Below are 17143 nucleotides of genomic sequence, written 5' to 3'. Positions count from 1 at the left end.
TGCCCCTGTGGGTGGGTATGTTCTCCAGGGGGAGGTATCTCTATGTGTGTGGCTGTGGTTGGATGTAGGGGTGTACACTTCGCCAGGTGTATGTCTCACTGTGTGGTTGATTGTAGGTGTGTGCATTCATCTAGGTGTGTGTATACACTTCCTATATCACCATTTTTCATCGGGAAGAAAGCAATCCTTTGTCTTGCCTCAGTCCTCCCCTGCAGCTCTGTAAATCCCTGTGTGGCAGACACCCTGCTTGGTCTTCCCCTTACACCCTTCTTCTACTTCCAAGATCTTCCCCACACCTGCTCCATCCTTCACTTGGACAGCCTGATCTCACCACAGGAGAAACTAGGGAAGAGACAGGTGTAGCTTAGCTCTTTGCAATCACTCTGGAGTGGGACCAATACTGCAGCAGCTGGTGCCTCTGCTCTGAATGGCTGCCCCATGAGGAAATAAGCAGAGGCCCATGGATGGGATCAGAAGGACAGACTAGCCCAGGGAGCCACCCTGAAGCCTAGCTGGAGTTCTAAGCAGGGGAGGTGTGTTTCTTATGCTTTCCTGCCTTCTCTGTGGCTGCAGGAAGCCGTTCCCCATTGGAGACAAAGTGACATTCAGCGGGAAAGACTGTGTCTGCCAAGCCTGTTCCCATTCGCTGATCAGCTCCAAGCCTATCAAGATTCACGGGCCAAGCCGTAAGTTGGATAGATTTGATCTCGCTCTCTCATGTGTGATGTCTGCAAAGGGTTAATGACAGGTGATCTGCTGGAGCCCCAGTGCTATCATGTGACCTGGCATATAGTGACAGTCTTGGAGGCATTGCTCCATGTTAAGTAATTATGGCTGCGGTAGCCTGTGCCTTTAAGAGACCCAGCAGTAGCAGGTACCAGGAAGAGAAGCAGCTGGATCCATTTGTGGGGCCAGCAATGTGATCTGTTTGGTCCCTGGTATTTCTTTAAATGTACTCTGTACAACTCTTCTCATAGCCACTATGTTTCCTACCCCGGTTACAGACCCACACTTTCCCATCCCCACGAGCAATCAGAGATGCTTTTAGAACCCAGACACTCAGCCAGGGCAGGGGACCCTCCCAGTGCCAGGCTTCTCTTGTGGTGCACATGCTCAGTGCTGGATTTCTCCACAGTGCTGGGAATAACGGGAAAAGACCCAGTATTGCAGTGTAGCAGAGCACTGGTGAGGTGGGTGTGGAGCTGGTGGGGGAGGCAGCTCAGGCAAAGCATCTCCCAGTTCCACCTGGGCTTTCCCTATGGCTGTCTCGGGTCACCACTGGTGTCTGGAAGTCCCATGCTATATTCATGACCTGACAGGGCTTTGCTTGCAAGCCCTTTGCAGCCTGGGACAGTCTGCAGTGGGATTTCTGAAGACAGGCCTAGGTTGTTGGGACAATACCCAAACCCAAAATCTGCAGCGAGAGGAGGAAGGGCAAAGTGCTGTGATCCTCATGCGGGTGCTGTGTTTCATCTCACCTGTGTAAGTCTGAGGTGGGATTGCCCTGTTAAGGGAAGGCAAGGAGTAGGAGGACAAGTAATTCCTCCTGCCCTTTCACCCAGGAGGTACAAGCCAGGCACTCTGTGACATCTGAGAGCAAGATTCAGCGCACTTATTGCAATCAACAGGTAACTGAGCAATCTAGTGCCCAACAGCTGCTCTGGAAAAGCAGGGTCTTGCTTGCTTACTCACAGTCTTCCTCAGAAGCAGGGCCGGTGCAAGGATGTTTCACGCCCTAGGCGAAACTTCCACCTTGCGACCCCACTCCTCCACCCTGAGGCGCCCCCCCGTGGCAGCTCCCCCTCTCCCCCCTGAGGTGCCCCCCCCCGGCAGCTACCTCCCTCACTCTGAGGTGCCCCCCTTGCAGCAGCTCCCCATCCTCCTCCCTGGGGCACCCCCCGCCCCAGTTCACCCCTGCTCCGCACACGAGCAGCAGCACCCCGAGCACGCCGTCACTGCTTCACTTCTCTCACCTCCCAGGCTTGAGGCGCCTAAGATGATTAGCACCGCAAGCCTGGGAGGCGGGAGAAGTGAAGCAGCTCACCCCTGCCCCGCCTCCTCCCCAAGCATGCCATTGCTGCTTCACTTCTCTTGCCTCCCAGGCTTGCGGTGCCAATCAGCTTAGGTGCCGCAAGCCTAGGAGGCGGGAGAAGTGAAGCAGCCATGGCGTGCTCGGGGAGGAGGCAGGGGAGGGGTGAGCTGGGCCGGGGAGTTCCCCTGTGTGCACCCCCCCCTCACTTGCTGCAGGCGGCCCTCCCCACGCTCTCCTGCCCCAGCTCCCTCCGCCTAAATGCCGGTGGAGACCAGGGTGGCTGAAGATCCGGCCGCTGCGGTCACTGCCGAAGAAAATGGTGCCCCCCAAATCCCAGCATCCTAGATGACTGCCTAGGTTTCCTAAATGGTTGCACCGGCCCTGCTCAGAAGGGTACTGAGCTCCAGGGCTTCTCCCTCTGTACATGAGCAGCATCATCCAGGGGAAACAGGCACTGGTTTTCGCTAGGATTTGATTTACTCACTTTGCCCTGCAATGGTAGCTGGGTTTGAACAGCCATCTCCTATACTCTCACACACAGGGCCTGATCCAAAGCCCATTGAGGGCAGTGGAAAGGCTCCCATTGGCTTTGATGGCCTTTGGATTAGGCCTAGGATTGTCTTGGTGTTTCTTTTATGTTTACAGTATCCTTCTTTTTTCCTCTCTCTTTCTTTCTGTCCTGGTTCTCCCCAGTTACATTGCACTTTGGCTTTTAGAGCTCTCACCTCTTACCTTCTCCTTCCCTTTGTGTCTCTGTCTCCTCAGTTTAGCAGCCTGTGTGACTGCAAAGACTTTCCTTCCTGCTCTGTGGGCTGGCGAGGGGGCATCTGGCTTTGCCCTCAACCAAAGGTGGCTGAATGCCCAATGTGTGGCTAGGGGGTACGGGACTTTATACCACTGATGAGCCATTCACAGAGGGAGCAGGCTGAGGCCCTTGTCCAAGGAAGGGGATTGTAATGAGTTAATAACTGGTCCATCCTTTGCTGGTACCCACATATACTGTGTATGCTGCCATCCAAGTCATGGGAGAACTGCATCAGCATAATTCTTGGGCAGATGGCAGAAGACCGAGATAAGTGGGAGCCATGCCATGCCCTGGTGACCCAACTCCTGTCATATCACCTGGACCAAGCTGCTGAGTGGCAGAAGCACAAGCCTTCACTGCAGCACCAGTAAAGGACTCCACCGAGACCAGCAGGAGTCACTCACTGCTCTGCAAGGAAGAGTCTGGTGGGAGTACTGCCAATGTTGCACTCTTCAGCAGGTGCCCAAGAGAGCATAGCAGTGTCAGCTGGTGGGTGGCAGACAGGGTGTGTTGGGGAGAAGTTTGCCTATGTGGTTGCCATAAAGGGTAGCAGGTGACAGCTCCAATGGAGCGGGGGTTCTGCCTCTCAGGAGAACAACATCCATTTTTAGAAACTGACATGGAAGACTTCTTCTTTCTGGTTTTTTGTTTTGTTTTGTTTTCAATGGGATTTTAATGAATAAACATCTGTGGATCAGAATGTGAAAGTCACAGCACTGACCCAGTGAACCCAGACAGACCCCACGGCGCTGGCTGATCCACCCTCACACCACTGGGCAGGGGAAAAGGTGGCTTTTTGCTTTCCCGCTCGAGACCTAAGGCCTAAGTGTGGGCCCCTGAACTGTGGAGTTTCCCATCGTGGGCTTGATTCGCATCCCAGCCATAGCTCTCGAGTTCAGGGAGCTCTTGCATTGGAGGTATGGGGGAAAGCAGAGGGGGGAAAACCCAATTTATTATTTAAATCTAGTTCATTTTAATTTCAATTTGACTTACGGGTGTCTGGTCTGCTCCAAACTCGGAAACCCCTAAACAGTAGGTCCCCCACTTCTCTCTCGTGTGTCCACTCCATCCCATGACCCCCACCGAGTGGAGGCTACAGTTACATGGGACAGGATTTTAAAATATAGTGTGACAAAGTTCCTCCTCTACCTTAGTGGGTCCTGCGCTTATTGGCAGATTTGCTCACCTCAGTGATCTTCCTCACAGTCTGGATCAACTCCTCCTGTGTCTGATCAGGAGTTGGGAGGTTTGGGGGGAACCCAGGGCCGCCCTCTATTCTGGGTTCCAGCCCAGGGTCCTGTGGATTGCAGCTGTCTATAGTGCCTTTTGTAGCAGCTGCATGACAGCTACAACTCCCTGGGCTACTTCCCCATGGCCTCCTCTAAACACCTTCTTTATTCCTCACCACAGACTTTCCCGGGTGTCTGATAACGCTTGTACTCTTTAGTCCTCCAGCAGCACACCCTCTCACTCTCAGCTCCTTGTGCTCATGTTCCCACCTCCTCACACGCACTTCCTCTCATCTGGCTCCTCTTGCCTGACTGGAGTGAGCCCCTTTTTAAACCGAGGTGTCCTGATTAGCCTGCCTTGATTGGCTGCAAGGGATCTAATCAGCCTGTCTGCCTGAATTGGTTCTAGCAGTTTTCTGATTACTCTAGTGCAGCCTGCTCTGGTCACTCAGGGAACAGAAAACTACTCATCCAGTAACCAGTATATTTGCCCTCTACCAACTCTTGTACCCACTGCCTGGATCTGTCACATATCCCTCTCCCCTGCTCAACACAAAGGGGTTGGGCAGCTTGGAAGCCAGACAGTGCACACGTGACAAGCCATCGGCATTGCCATGACAGCTCCCTCTCTGTGTTGCACAGGAACTGGAAGGGTTGGAGGATAAGAACCATCTGATCCCCCTTGTGTTTTCTCCTTGTTCCGCTGCATCAATTGAAGGGGCATGGTCGGTCATGAGGACAAAATCTGCGCCCGACAAGTAGCAGCACAATGTTTCCATGGCCCATTTTACGGTGAGGCACTCTCTCTCCACCACTGCATATTTTTTCCCTCGAAGGAGTTCCTATTGAGTAGAGAAGGGTTTCCTCCTCCCCGACCATACTGTGATAGAATGGCCCCCAAGCCTACTTCTGATGCATCAGTCTGCAGGATAATTCTTTGGTGAAATCAGGGGCTATCAGTACAGGGTTACTGCAGAGGGCAGTCCTTAGGTCTGTGAATGCTTCCTCTGCTGCGTCAGACACTCACCAGATCAGGTCCATGGGCTTTCACTAGGTCTGTCGGGGGCTTGCCCTTGTGCAAAGTGGGAGATAAATCGTCGGTAATACCCCACTACACCTAGAATGCCGGACTTGTTTCTTGTGACGTGGTCGGACCATTTTTGGAAGGCCTCCAACTTGTTCACTTGGAGTTTTACCAGACCTTTTCCACAACGTAGCCAAGATATTTGGCCTCTGTAACCCTACAGCGCACTTGCAGGGTTCCTGTAGGCTAGCTCGCTGAAGGTATCAAGGACTGCCTCTACCTTCTCTAGGTGGGTTTCCCAGTCTGGGAATGGAAAATAAATCTGGAGATATTTCAGAGAAGACATGAGGTTGACAGTCTACTGTGGAAGCCTCACTAACTTCAAGTTCCTTTTCCTCCAATCCTCCTACTGGGAGTAAGTTTCCAAACCTGGGAAGTCCTCCCTATGAGCACAGGGTATGGGAGTTAAGGACTAAGCTGTACCTCAGTAGCGTTCCCCTGAATCTGAGTTTTACTGATGGTGGGGTAATAACCAACTGTCCATGGACACATGTTATCCCGTACGCTTAGCCCACAGCAGCTGACGACATTTGATGAGCTTCCCGAGACAAGCGTGATAGCACTCCTCGAATCAACCAGTGCCGTGGTCTCTACCCATCTAGTTTCACTGGTTTGGTGTACAAATGTGGGGTTAGTGAGACCCCCACAAGGTGGATTAGGGAGCATGGAGCTGCCCAGTTCCCCAGGTTACACTGCATCGACTCCTCAGCATTGAGACAACCATGCAGCTAGTTTACCCAGGGTGCCTCTTCCTTAACTGGTCGGTCAGCTCCCTCGCCGTCCTTCGCCTCTCTACCAGTGCAACAACCTCCGTAGGTGGAGGTGTTCGTTCTGGCTTACCCAGGCACGAAGGTCTGACAGTAGTCCCCTCATGTATCGTTGATGACAGAACCTCTAGTATCTCTTCGGATTTCGGGACTCCATTAGCAACCACTTTCGGGTAAGATGGATGAATCATACAATTGGGACTGCGGGTTTTGTTTTCCTGTACCTCCACTCATGATACCGTTGGGCCCGCACTGCGATCGTTACCCCAGATCTGGCCAGGATCTCTGCTTTCAGCTGGGGGTAGTCTGCTGCAGCCTCTTCAGGCAGATCATAGTAAGCTTCTGGGCCTCCCACACAGGAATGGGGCAGGATGCCAGACACTGACTCGAGCCAGGCCTCTTGTGAGGCTGTCCTCTCACAAGGCAGAAGATATGCCTCTGCAGCGTCCTCCCACGACATTTTCTGCAGCCAATGGCTGGCCCGTATGAATCTGGTCCCATCATGGTTGGGTTCAGCTCTGTAAGGGGTCTTTACTTGGTTTACCAGTTCCGCAACATAGCTCGGTCTGAGAACCCTGGTCCATCAGCAAGCGATTAGTCTCTTGCTGCCAAGCCTCATTGTCTCCAGTGGGCATGCAGCCTGGCCACAGGTAGCCTCCTGCTGGGCCGCCGTAGCTTGTTATCATCTAAACCATCCATTGTGGAGAAAAAAAAATATAACCCTATAACCTTTTTTTTTTTTTTTTTTATCACCCTCCTTCTTCTGCCACGCTGTGCACAGCAAATCCCACTTCTAAAACCGTTGTGACAAAGTTCCTCGTCTACCTTGGTGGTCCTGCGCTATTGGCAGATTTGCTCACCTCAGTGATCTTCCCCACAGTCTGGATCAACTCCTCCTGTGTCTGATCAGGAGTTGGGAGGTTTGTGGGGGAACCGGGCCACCTCTATTCTGGGTTCCAGCCCAGGGCCCTGTGGATTGCAGCTGTCTATAGTGCCTCTTGTAACAGCTGCATGACAGCTACAACTCCCTGGACTACTTCCCCATGGCCTCTCCAAACACCTTCTTTATCCTCACCACAGAACCTTTCTCCTGGTGTCTGTAATGCTTGTACCCTTAGTCCTCCAGCAGCAACCCCTTCACTCTCAGCTCCTTGTGCCTCTTGCCCCAGCTCCTCTCACTCACTTCCTCTCCTCTGGCCCTCCCTGGCTGACTGGAGTGAGCTTCTTTTTAAACCAGGTGCCCTGATTAGCTGCCTTGATTGGCTGCAGGTGACTAATCACCTGTCTGCCTGTAATTGGTTCTTAGCAGGTTCCTGATTAACTCTAGTGCAGCCCCTGCTCTGGTCACTCAGGGAACAGAAAACTACTCATCCAGTGATCAGTATATTTGCCCTCTACCAGACTCCTGTACCCCACTGGTCTGGGTCTGTCACAATAGTTAGGCTATCGCCCTTCCTGCTTAAGGGCAAGAAACAACAAAAACTGGTGAGTTCTGGAAGAAACATCCCTTCCAGGCAGGTTGTCCCATTACTGTTCATTACAGGGCTTCCTCTGAGGAATTTGGTACTGGCCACTGGCAGAGATGGGGAACTGGACTGGAGAGGTCTATGGTTTGATCTGGTGTGAACCTAGCTCAAGGATCTGGCCTTGGCATCCTGTTACAGTATGCTCCTGTTGGCCCCAGGCATGAGAGGCCAGTGAACCCCCTGCCCCAGTGGGGACACTCCGGGCAGAGTTGGACATGAAAGACCCTATGAAAGCAGCAAGGCCAGGTCTATCTGAGCCAGAGCAGACTAGCGCTGAGTCAGCACAAGGTTGCTTCCCCCACCCCCAGTGTCCATTAGGAGGCTCTTGGCAGAGAGGAAGGGAAGGGGAACCACGTGTCATCTGTTTCTTCCCACCCACTTCCATGTCCTCTCCCGGTCAGGTGCCCTAGAGACCATAGCCTCTGAAATTCTCTTTCAGACATTCCTCGGCTAGGCTGCAGAGCTGAGGTTACCCAAGGGCAGCATGGATTATTCATAACTAGCTGCAGGCAGCATCCAGGATGTGCAAAAGCCAAGACAGCTTCTCTCACTGCTCCTGTTCTGCACCCTTTCCACCTCCATGGCACTGTAGCCAGTAGGGGACTGCAGAACCTCGGACCCCTGAGGGAGGCGAGGGAAGTGCCACTGTTGTGTAGTAGCAAAAGCAAGGGTAAGTTCTCGGATGAGGACATCCCCAAAGAAGGCAGGAGGCTGCTTCTGCAAGTCACCTCCAAGGCCCCCTGACTGCCAACATAACAGGAGCAAACCTGAAAGGCGAGTGAGCAGCAAACCTGGAGGAGTGGTGCCATGTAAGGGCAGGAGCCAGAGCACAGCAGAGAATGACTCACGCGAGAAGGGGCTAATTGAGCTGCTGCTCTGTGTGCCACTCCAGTGCTACCCAATGAGGCAGATGCATGGGAGTAAAATGGAGCTGCACAGCTGCCTGGAAGTGTGGTGAGTAAAACACACCTTTGGTGCTGTCGAGATTACCACTCGGTTGGCTTGCAATGCACCGTGTTTGCTGCATTCGTACAGCGCAGGGGACTGAAATCTCCCTGGAGACCGGCAGCAAAGAGGTTAAAAAGAAATACCTTGTCCGTGTATCACACAGACCCCTGAAATCCTAGAGAGTCCCTGATATGAAAGAGAGAGAAGGGCAGAGAGGAGTCAAAGCCAGGGCTCTCAGGCCCATATGCTTCCTGCTTCCAGCCTTGATGGGAGCCCAGGGAAATGGGAAAGGAAGGAAGGCTGGTAAATACTGCAGCGGGCTGATGTAGACACAGCTTAGAGAACAGCCCTTCCTATGCTCAGCTTGCTGCCAGACACTTCCCACCATTGCTACCCGAGGGGAGAGCCATGCTCGGAGCACTAATATGGATGCGATTCAAGGGCTGCCAGTATTTTAACCCGAGGGTCACCTAACTCATGACCCAGTAGGTAAACCCTGCATGGCTCCAGGGTTTCCACTGGTAGAGCTGAACTGCTGCTAGTAACACTGGGAAATTTTTGGCAAAGAGTCCATGGCTACAGCAGACTGCTGCATCCCCATCCACCCAAGCTGGGAAGTGGCTGTCACTGGTATTTATTCCTCTTCCAAACATGACTTCCTGCCAGCATTCACTCTAAGGATCTTGGAAAACCAGCTCAAAAACCAGGATGAGCCAAGCAGGTTGGCCGCACCCTGATGCCCACCTAGTGAGGCCATTTGCTTTGGGCAAGGCTGGGGGTGCTGGTTGCTCAGTAGAATTGTGGCATGTTCCCAGTGCATTTTGCCCTTGTGCTGTCTGTGCTCCTGGCACCCCACCCAGTTTTCCTCTGAGGATTATAGAATCATAGATTTGCCCAGCTCTTTCTTAGCACCAACTGTCGAAGCTTGCTATGTAATACACAAAGTGCTGGGACTCATTAGGGAACTTGCTGAAGATGCATATTCCCATTAGAAGAAAATGCAATGTGTATTGGGATAGCTCTCATCAGAAGCCCCTCTCCCAGCACCCAGATCAGAGGGTGAAAAGGTGTCTGATTCTGGGAGAGAACAGGGAGAGAGTGGTCTGATTCTCTATGTGTGTGTACACTTCTCTATGATTCTGTGTATGGGAATTTGTGTGTACCTGTGGGTATGTCCACACTGCAAGGTTGACTTTAGCAAGCCTGGCTAAAAATAGCAGTGAAGATAAAGTGGCATGGACCCCAGTGTGGGCTGTCAACACAAGTATGTACTCTGGATTCTGGGCAAGCTTGTACAATCCAGTGCCAGGGTCCATGTCACTGGGTCTTCGCTGCTATTTTTAGCTGCACTAGCTAGAATAAAGCCAGTGCAGGTATGCCCACCTGAGTTGCAGTCACACCGATGAATGCTGTGCAGACAAACCCTCAGTATGAGTGTGTGTATCTGTGTGCATTACTGTAAGCGTGGGGCTGTCCATTTGACTCACTCGGTGTGCACAGAATCCTGTCCTGGCTCCCAAGACTTTAGGGAATGATGGCACAAGTCAACAAACTGTGTCAGTGTGTCCCCTCTAGCTTGGGCAGAGTTTGAAATATGTGAGTCACAGAGCCTTGCTCTAGATGACAGTGAGATGAGAGCGGGGCTTCAGTGTTGTCAACTCTTGCAATTTCACCCTGCGTGGCTTTCCCAGCTGTACCTTCGCCAGGCTGCAGAGGCCCTTCGGGCAGGAAACTGTGGTGGTTTCATGCTCTGCCCCATCCCTTGTCTCCCCAGATTGTGCAGGCTGCAAGGAGGAGATCAAGCATGGCCAGTCACTCCTGGCCCTGGAGAAGCAGTGGCACGTCAGCTGCTTCAAGTGCCAAACCTGCGGGATCATCCTGACTGGGGAATACATCAGCAAGTGAGCGTCTCCTCACTCCTACCCGTCATCCTTCACTGCACCATGGCCACTCACTGGGGAGGGAACAAGGAAGCCAAGGACTAGTGTACGCCCCTGGGATTGCAGCAAGCTCACAACTCCCCTCGCCCTTCAGGCTGCAGGGGCTGCAAAAGCACATGCCACAGAGATGGGTGGGGAGCCAGCTGATCACTTGTCTCCACACACACCCCACAGCTGAGTGGGAAGGATACATCCTGGAAGTGCTAGACATGTCTCTGAGGAGACCTAGGGAAGGAGCTTACCATGATGGGGAGGGGGATTGTCGCATCCCTCCAAGACATGCTACTGCGCAGGGAATGGGCTGGCTGGAGAGTACGTGCAGGCATGCCCTCTTCTGAATGGAACAGCACATCTGCTCAAGTACCTGTCATGGGCCTTGGACCTGCTCCCCCAGGGCCGAGTCTCCATTAGCTCGAGTGGCCTGCGCTTCTGGCCCAGGCAGGCTGTCACTGTCCCTCACCCCTTAGTGTCTGTGGGGCTGGAAACAGCAGCGGGCTGTGGTCTCCATGTATATTTGTGACTGTCTGAGTCTGAGAGCAAGCAGCAGGGGAAGGGTTTCTTGCTCTGCATGCTGGCCGGCTGCAGGGTTTCTGGCACGGCCTTGGCTCATGAGGCGTGCCCGCCGTCAGGCTTTTACAGGCCAGGCTTAAGGGGCCCCTAGGAGGCTGCAGGTGCATTCAGTCACATTAGCAGGCAAGAGCAAGTCTATTGTACCCTTGTACCACTCCTCTCCTCCTCCTCAGACTCCAGAGCATGGCTTAGCTGCCCCAGGAGTCCCTCTCCATCCCCTCCTCTGAACCTGGTCAAGGGCCAGCAGCTCCGAACAATTGCTGTGGTCTGTGCAGATGCAGTGGGTCTGAGACACCAAGGGTAGCATGGGGCTCTCTGACAGGCAGGCCAGGAGCCCTGAATCCCCTCCTGGAGGCGGAGGGGCTGCATGAAGATGTCCCCTTGCACTTGGAACTCCTCTCCTGCTGCTCTCTGAGAGAAGCACTGAGATGTGGAGGTGAAGCCTGTAATAAAATCCTTGCCCTGCTCCTGTGGAGTGAGCAATGAGCTGGAGCCTGCAGGGGAAACAAGCTGTCAGAGGAAGGGGAGGCCACAGGGGAGTGGGTGCGGGGGAAGGATGAAGAGAGCCTGTGGGGGGAGAGGGTGGGAAGGGGCGGGGCTGGGGTAGGTAGTGGGAGAGAGTGGGAAGTGGGGGCTGGGGTAGGTGAGAAGATCATTTGATAGGAGGGGTGACGACTGAAGAAGCTGCCCTCTTGCTTCACCATCAGCCTTCCAATGGTCACTTGCTCCCTAGACAGCAGAAGAGCCTCCCAGCAAACACTCCTCTGGGGAGGTCATTCTAATACAGGCCACATCTCAGTTGAGCCATTTGATGCAGTGAAAGCCACGTATCATGCATGCAGGGTCTCTCAGTTGCCCCTCACCCTGCTCTCACTTCCTGTCTTCCTCTCTCCTCCAAAGGGACGGCGTTCCGTACTGCGAATCTGACTACCATGCCCAGTTCGGCATTAAGTGTGAGACCTGTGACCGATACATCAGTGGCAGGGTCCTGGAGGTGAGTTGGGGCAGTCAGAAGACTGCTAGCTTCCTTCCAGCAGCAGAGGGCCGGGTGAGTGAATCCCACCCACGGTGCAGAGGAGAGGACCTCTTGAGAGTTTTGTCAGTGACCTAAGCACTATCATGAGCCATTTTAACTGGGTTTTCCCTAAATCACACTCTCTGCAACCCACAGCCCCTCCGGTCACACTCGGGTGATGCAAATGACTGAAAGGGAGTGTGATCTGTGGGCTAGAGCAGGGCACTGTGGGTCCTCACTTCCATTCCTGATTCTGCCACTGATTCCCTGTGCACCTGAGGGTAAGCCCTTTGCTGTCGCTGGGCCGCAGTTTCCTCCTCTAGAATATGGAAGTCTGGACGCTGACTGACCTTGGTATCCTGAGTTCAGAAATGGCTGGCTCCCAGGGACTGGGGTGGGACAGAGCAGCACTGTCCTCTGGAATTGGAGTCATAGCCACAGAAGCAGAAGCACTACTTTGCAGTGCAGTAGCGAGGTGGTACAGGTGACTGTGGTAATAGATATGGCTGGCTGATGTGGCCCAGGTGATAGGTGCATACCAGGGTCTGCTACTTACTCGAAGCTGAGGAAGTTATTCCTTTAGCACAAGTGGCAGGGTGAAGGAGGATCCTCCCAGATAGCAGGTGCTAGCATGTGTATGTAGCGTGGGTGCCTAATAGGTGTTTTCCTAGAGATCTGTGTGGGTTCTAATTTGGCACCATGCCCAACACCGTAATATCTTAGCACTGGGGATGGATGGATGGGCAGAGGCAGTGTGGTATTTGTCTACAGAGTGCCTGTCATAAGTAGATAGGTAAGGTAAGCGTTAATTTTCTTTTACTGTAAAGGGTTTACAAAGGGAACCAAACACCTGACCAGAGGACCAATCAGGAAACCGGATTTTCAAAAGTAAGGGTGGGAACCTCTGGAGGTTTTTGGCTTTGTTCTGTGTCTTTTTGTTTTCCTCGGCTGTGAGTAAACAAGCTTTTCTTCTAACTCCATCTTCTTTCAAATACAAAGAGACAAGCCTTAGCCACAGGGAACAGAGCTGATTCGCCTCTCTCTCTTTCCCCGTAACTTTTCCCGCCCTCCATACCTGTTCCACAGATGTAAAGGACTCCGGGCACAGAAATTCCTCTCGCCCTTGCCCTCACTAGGAAAAGAAACTTCCACAAGTTTTTAAAAAATGCAGTATTATTGTTCTGTATTTTTCTTTCTTTTTATATAAAAGTTTCTTTTAAAACTTGTGGAAGTTTCTTTTCCTAGTGAGGCAAAGGGGAGAGAATTCTGTGCCCGGAGTCCTGTTACATCTGTGACAGGCTAGGAGGGCGGGAAAAAGTTAGGGGAAAAGAGAGAGAGAGAATCAGCTCTGTCCCTGGTGCTTAACGCTTGTCTCTTTAGAGACGGAGACCAGTTTCTTGGTATTGTCATGTAAAGAGATTGCATCAATCCCCTCAGAGCGGAACAACGGAGAGAGAGGGAGGAGGGAGGGGAGATCATTCCTTTGCCGGTAGACTCATACTTCTGAGTCTTGGGGGTCCTCCCAGGGAAAGTTGGGGAGGCCAGAGAGGGGGGTCCCCCCCCAAGGAATTTGGGGGAACCCAGGCTGATAGTAGCCTCAATACTATCTGGTGGCAGTGAAATAAGATCCAAGCTGGGTATAAGCTTGGGGAGGTTCACAGTAAGCACCCAGATTTTGTACGCTAAAGTCCAGATTTGGGACAGACATTTACCACAGTGCCTTGCCCCAGCACCTGAGCTGGAATTCAGTGCCTCTTCAAAGGGACCCCTCCTACCTCAATCCTAGCCACATTCCGCTGTTACTGGCAGCCAGGGACTTTGCCAGCACGTCTGATCTCCCAAGTATAGCATGGGCATTGCTGAGCGCCTGTGATAACCATCAGTTACTGCACCTGCTCTCCTGGTGACACTGGCACATTTTTCAGATGCTTCTCTCAATACAGTCACCTAGGAGCATGATTGTAGCCAGACTCCACTCCCCCTACCAGTTGCCATGGCAACACAGCCAACACGGCTGCTAGTCATGTGGCTGTGTACTAGCAGGGAAACGCTTGGCAGAGGTGCAGAACTGTCTGCAAGGGGAAGCAGCAGGCCTGAGCCAAGCCCACTGCCCATGGCCTTTAGGCTGATAGAATGAGCCAGCGGTGAGGTGCAAGCACCCAAGGGAGACAGGCCAGTCTAGAGGAGGAGCAGGAGTTAATGTGAATGGTATTAGCGAGCCCAAGCGGTATTGTATTGTTCTTTTAGCAGGGATTCAGCACAAAGGACCTGGCTGGTTTCTGCATCCCAGCAGGGCTTTAGGTGTGATTCTTTAGTAGCTCACTCTGTCCCTTTTATGGAGCTCATACCAAGTACTGTTCGGCAGGGAGAGCATTGCAAAGGATGTGTCTGACAGTCTTGGGCTCCACAGATTCCCATGCCAGCTTAGTCCTAGGCAGAAGGCATGGAGGGCTTCTCTAACTCCAACACCCTCAGAGACATGAGGTGGGCCTGAAATCCAGAGGTGCCAGCAGAATGATCCTCTTGGCTGCTGCTCTCACTCAACTTGACTATTTTTTGAAAGACATTTTTCAAGTGAATTTAGGGTCCTGCAGAGTGGAGTCCTGTGTGGATCCCCATGATGGGCACTGTGTGGGCAGCTGTGGGGGAGTATGCCTTATCGCTGCCTTGGAGGGAGCGGGGTACCGTCTCCATGGCTTCCCTGCTGAGCCAGCCAGCAGCTGTGGCTTTAGCTGGGCTGAGGCCTCTCTCACTCATTCTGTGCGGGAGCCACCAAAGAGCCGTGAGATGGTAGCTGCTTTTGGTCCCTACTGACCTGGGCTGGTTCCAAAGCAGTGACTTTGAGGCAAATGGTACCTGGTACCCAGCCTCCTGGGCCATCCAGCCCCTTCCCCACCCCCTTCAGGGGACTGTGGCTGAAGCTGAGACCAGGGTGCTGTCCATTCTTGAGCTCTCTTTGTGGCTCTGACACTGACTCCCTTTGTGACCTCAGCCAAATCACCTCACCTCTTTGGAGCTATTCTATCAGAGGTCAATGTGCACGTGCTTGGGGAGCAGAAGGGCAGAGCTGTACCAGAGAGTGACCATCAAGGGGGAATATAGAATGTGAGGAGCTGCTTTGCCTTCCACCTTCTTACCCCGTCCTGGGGCTGTTCTCTATGCTGCCGCCCTGCTCTTCTGCCTCCTCTGTGTCCACGTTACACCACCTCACCAGCTTGTAACTGACAGCACTGTTCACATCCACCTCCGTCCTTGGTTCCTGCCTCAGCCTCCCTGTCATAAGTAGATAGGTAAGGGTTAATTTTCTTTTACCTGTAAGGGGTGGACAGGGAGGAATCAAGCACCTGACCAGAGGACCAATCAGAGAACTGGATTTTTTTTAAAGTCTGGGAGGGAAAGGAACTCGGGGTCTTTTGTTTTCTCCCGGCTATGGATTGGAACAGCTTTTCTGCTAACTCCAATCTCCTTTCTAATATTCTACTATCAAGTGTGAGTACCACAAGGAAACCAAACAATAGGTGTTATGCTGCTGTTGGTTTGTATTTACATGGGTGTAATTGCTGGACTGGTTTAAATTGGCTATTTTTTGAATCAGAATCTGTTATTCCGATTTTCATACAGCCTTTCCCTGTATTGAATTTCTAATGCAGTGTTTAGTATATGTAACGTTCTTTTTCTTTTTATATAAGTTTTTCTTATAATAATGGTGGGAGTTTCTTTTCCTAGTTGAGCCAGAGGGATAGACTATTTTCGTACCAGGTATCCGTCTCCCCTCAAAGGAAGACGGGAGGGGGGAAAGCATTTAATTCTGTGTTGACTTTCCTATTGCCCAGGGCGGCAACAAGTTACAGGAATAGAGGTAGGATTAGCTCTGTTCCTGTGTTGGAGGGCTGTCTCTTTGGAGAAGAAAGGAGACAGGTTTCTCGGTATTGTGATGTAAAGAGATTACATCAATTCCCTCAGGTTGCTCAGAGGGGGAAGGGAGGGGAGATAATTCCCTTGCTGGTACGACTCAGACTTCTGAGTCGTGGGGGTCTTTCCAGAGGAAGTTGGGGAGGCCAGAGAGGGGGTCCCCCGAGGAATATTTGGGGAACCCAGGCTGATAGGAGCCAAAATCCTATCTGGTGGCAGCGAGATAAGATCCAAGCTGGTACAAGCTTGGGGGAATCATAGTAAGCACCCAGATTTTGGACGCTAAGGTCCAGATTTGAGACAGACGCTTACCACACTCCCCACCTGTGATGGGTGGATAATGATCCTTTTATGGGCCGCTGTGAGTAAGAATTGGTTCATGTCTGTGCAGTGTTCTGAACATCAGCCATGCCTCATTAGTCGAGATCTCTGCGGTGACACGCAGGTGGGATTCTCTGTGCCCAGGCAAAGGAACTGTGCAATAGTGACCAAGTGGGCTGGAAATAAATCAGTTGGGCTCTGGGGTACCTCTGGGCAGACTCTGTTACTGACTTTCATCCAGCTATTGGAATGGAGCTGAGGGAAACAGGGCATGGGGAGTGGATGTGCTGTGCAGTGAAGGCTGCAGAGGGATGGAGACGCAGAGAGCTCCTTGGGCATTACTTGACCTATCTTTCCAGAAAACCAGTGCAGTGTCACTTCAGTTTCTTCTCAGTCATGGCCTGAAATGTGAGTGACCTCTCACCTTTCTCCCATGTCTCTTCTGCTCCTGCATTGCCCTGAAGAGGGCTCCTTCTGCACCTCTGGCCAGCCAATGCCAATCACAAATCAGTCACTAGGCTAGGGTGGGATGCCCAGGAGTTCGAGCTGAATTATTTTCCTTAAAGCAATAGGCCTTCATTGTCTTGTCTGGCAGAGCTCAAAATAGAAGAGGCTCCTTTAAATAATTTTAGGCCTTAATGAGCTTTCTTGTGCTATCCCATGACCCTCTGGGTGTTCCAAATGACTATGAGTTGTGCAGTCAGCCTTGAATGATTAATGAATCTTTAAGGGACCCCAAGTAATAACGAGTAGCTCTCTTCATTCACAGCTTCCACTAGGCTTTTACAATGGCTGTAATTTTAATCAAGACAAAATAAACAAGATTGTTGCATTCTGCTTTGAAATGTAATCACTTCTCCTTGCAGAGGGACTGTTGAGTTTTAAATTGTGGATGTTTGTTTCAGAGCTTGTGATTAGAGGGAAAGATACGCCTGAATTGCGGCCATGCTAGTGTATCTCAGTGCTGACTGGCAGCACCCCATCCTATTTAAGG

At 52.1% G+C, this 17143-nt stretch overlaps 1 protein-coding gene across 3 annotated transcripts in view; it reads left to right on the top strand.

Moving 5' to 3' along the window:
- ABLIM3 (actin binding LIM protein family member 3) overlaps positions 1 to 17143 on the top strand; it is a 118217-nt gene that overhangs the window by 67114 nt on the left and 33960 nt on the right. For all 3 annotated transcript variants that reach the window (XM_032794420.2, XM_032794429.2, XM_032794426.2), the window contains exons 4-6: positions 574 to 686; positions 10166 to 10292; positions 11802 to 11895. In XM_032794420.2, coding sequence (XP_032650311.1) covers positions 574 to 686; positions 10166 to 10292; positions 11802 to 11895 — 334 coding nt within the window. The remainder of the gene's footprint in view (positions 1 to 573; positions 687 to 10165; positions 10293 to 11801; positions 11896 to 17143) is intronic.

The sequence above is a fragment of the Chelonoidis abingdonii genome, chromosome 7 (genome assembly GCF_003597395.2).
Source record: "Chelonoidis abingdonii isolate Lonesome George chromosome 7, CheloAbing_2.0, whole genome shotgun sequence".
NCBI classification, from domain to species: Eukaryota; Metazoa; Chordata; order Testudines; family Testudinidae; genus Chelonoidis; species Chelonoidis abingdonii.
The sequence above is the reverse complement of the archived record's forward strand: the minus strand, read 5'-3'. Positions and strand labels throughout refer to the sequence as shown.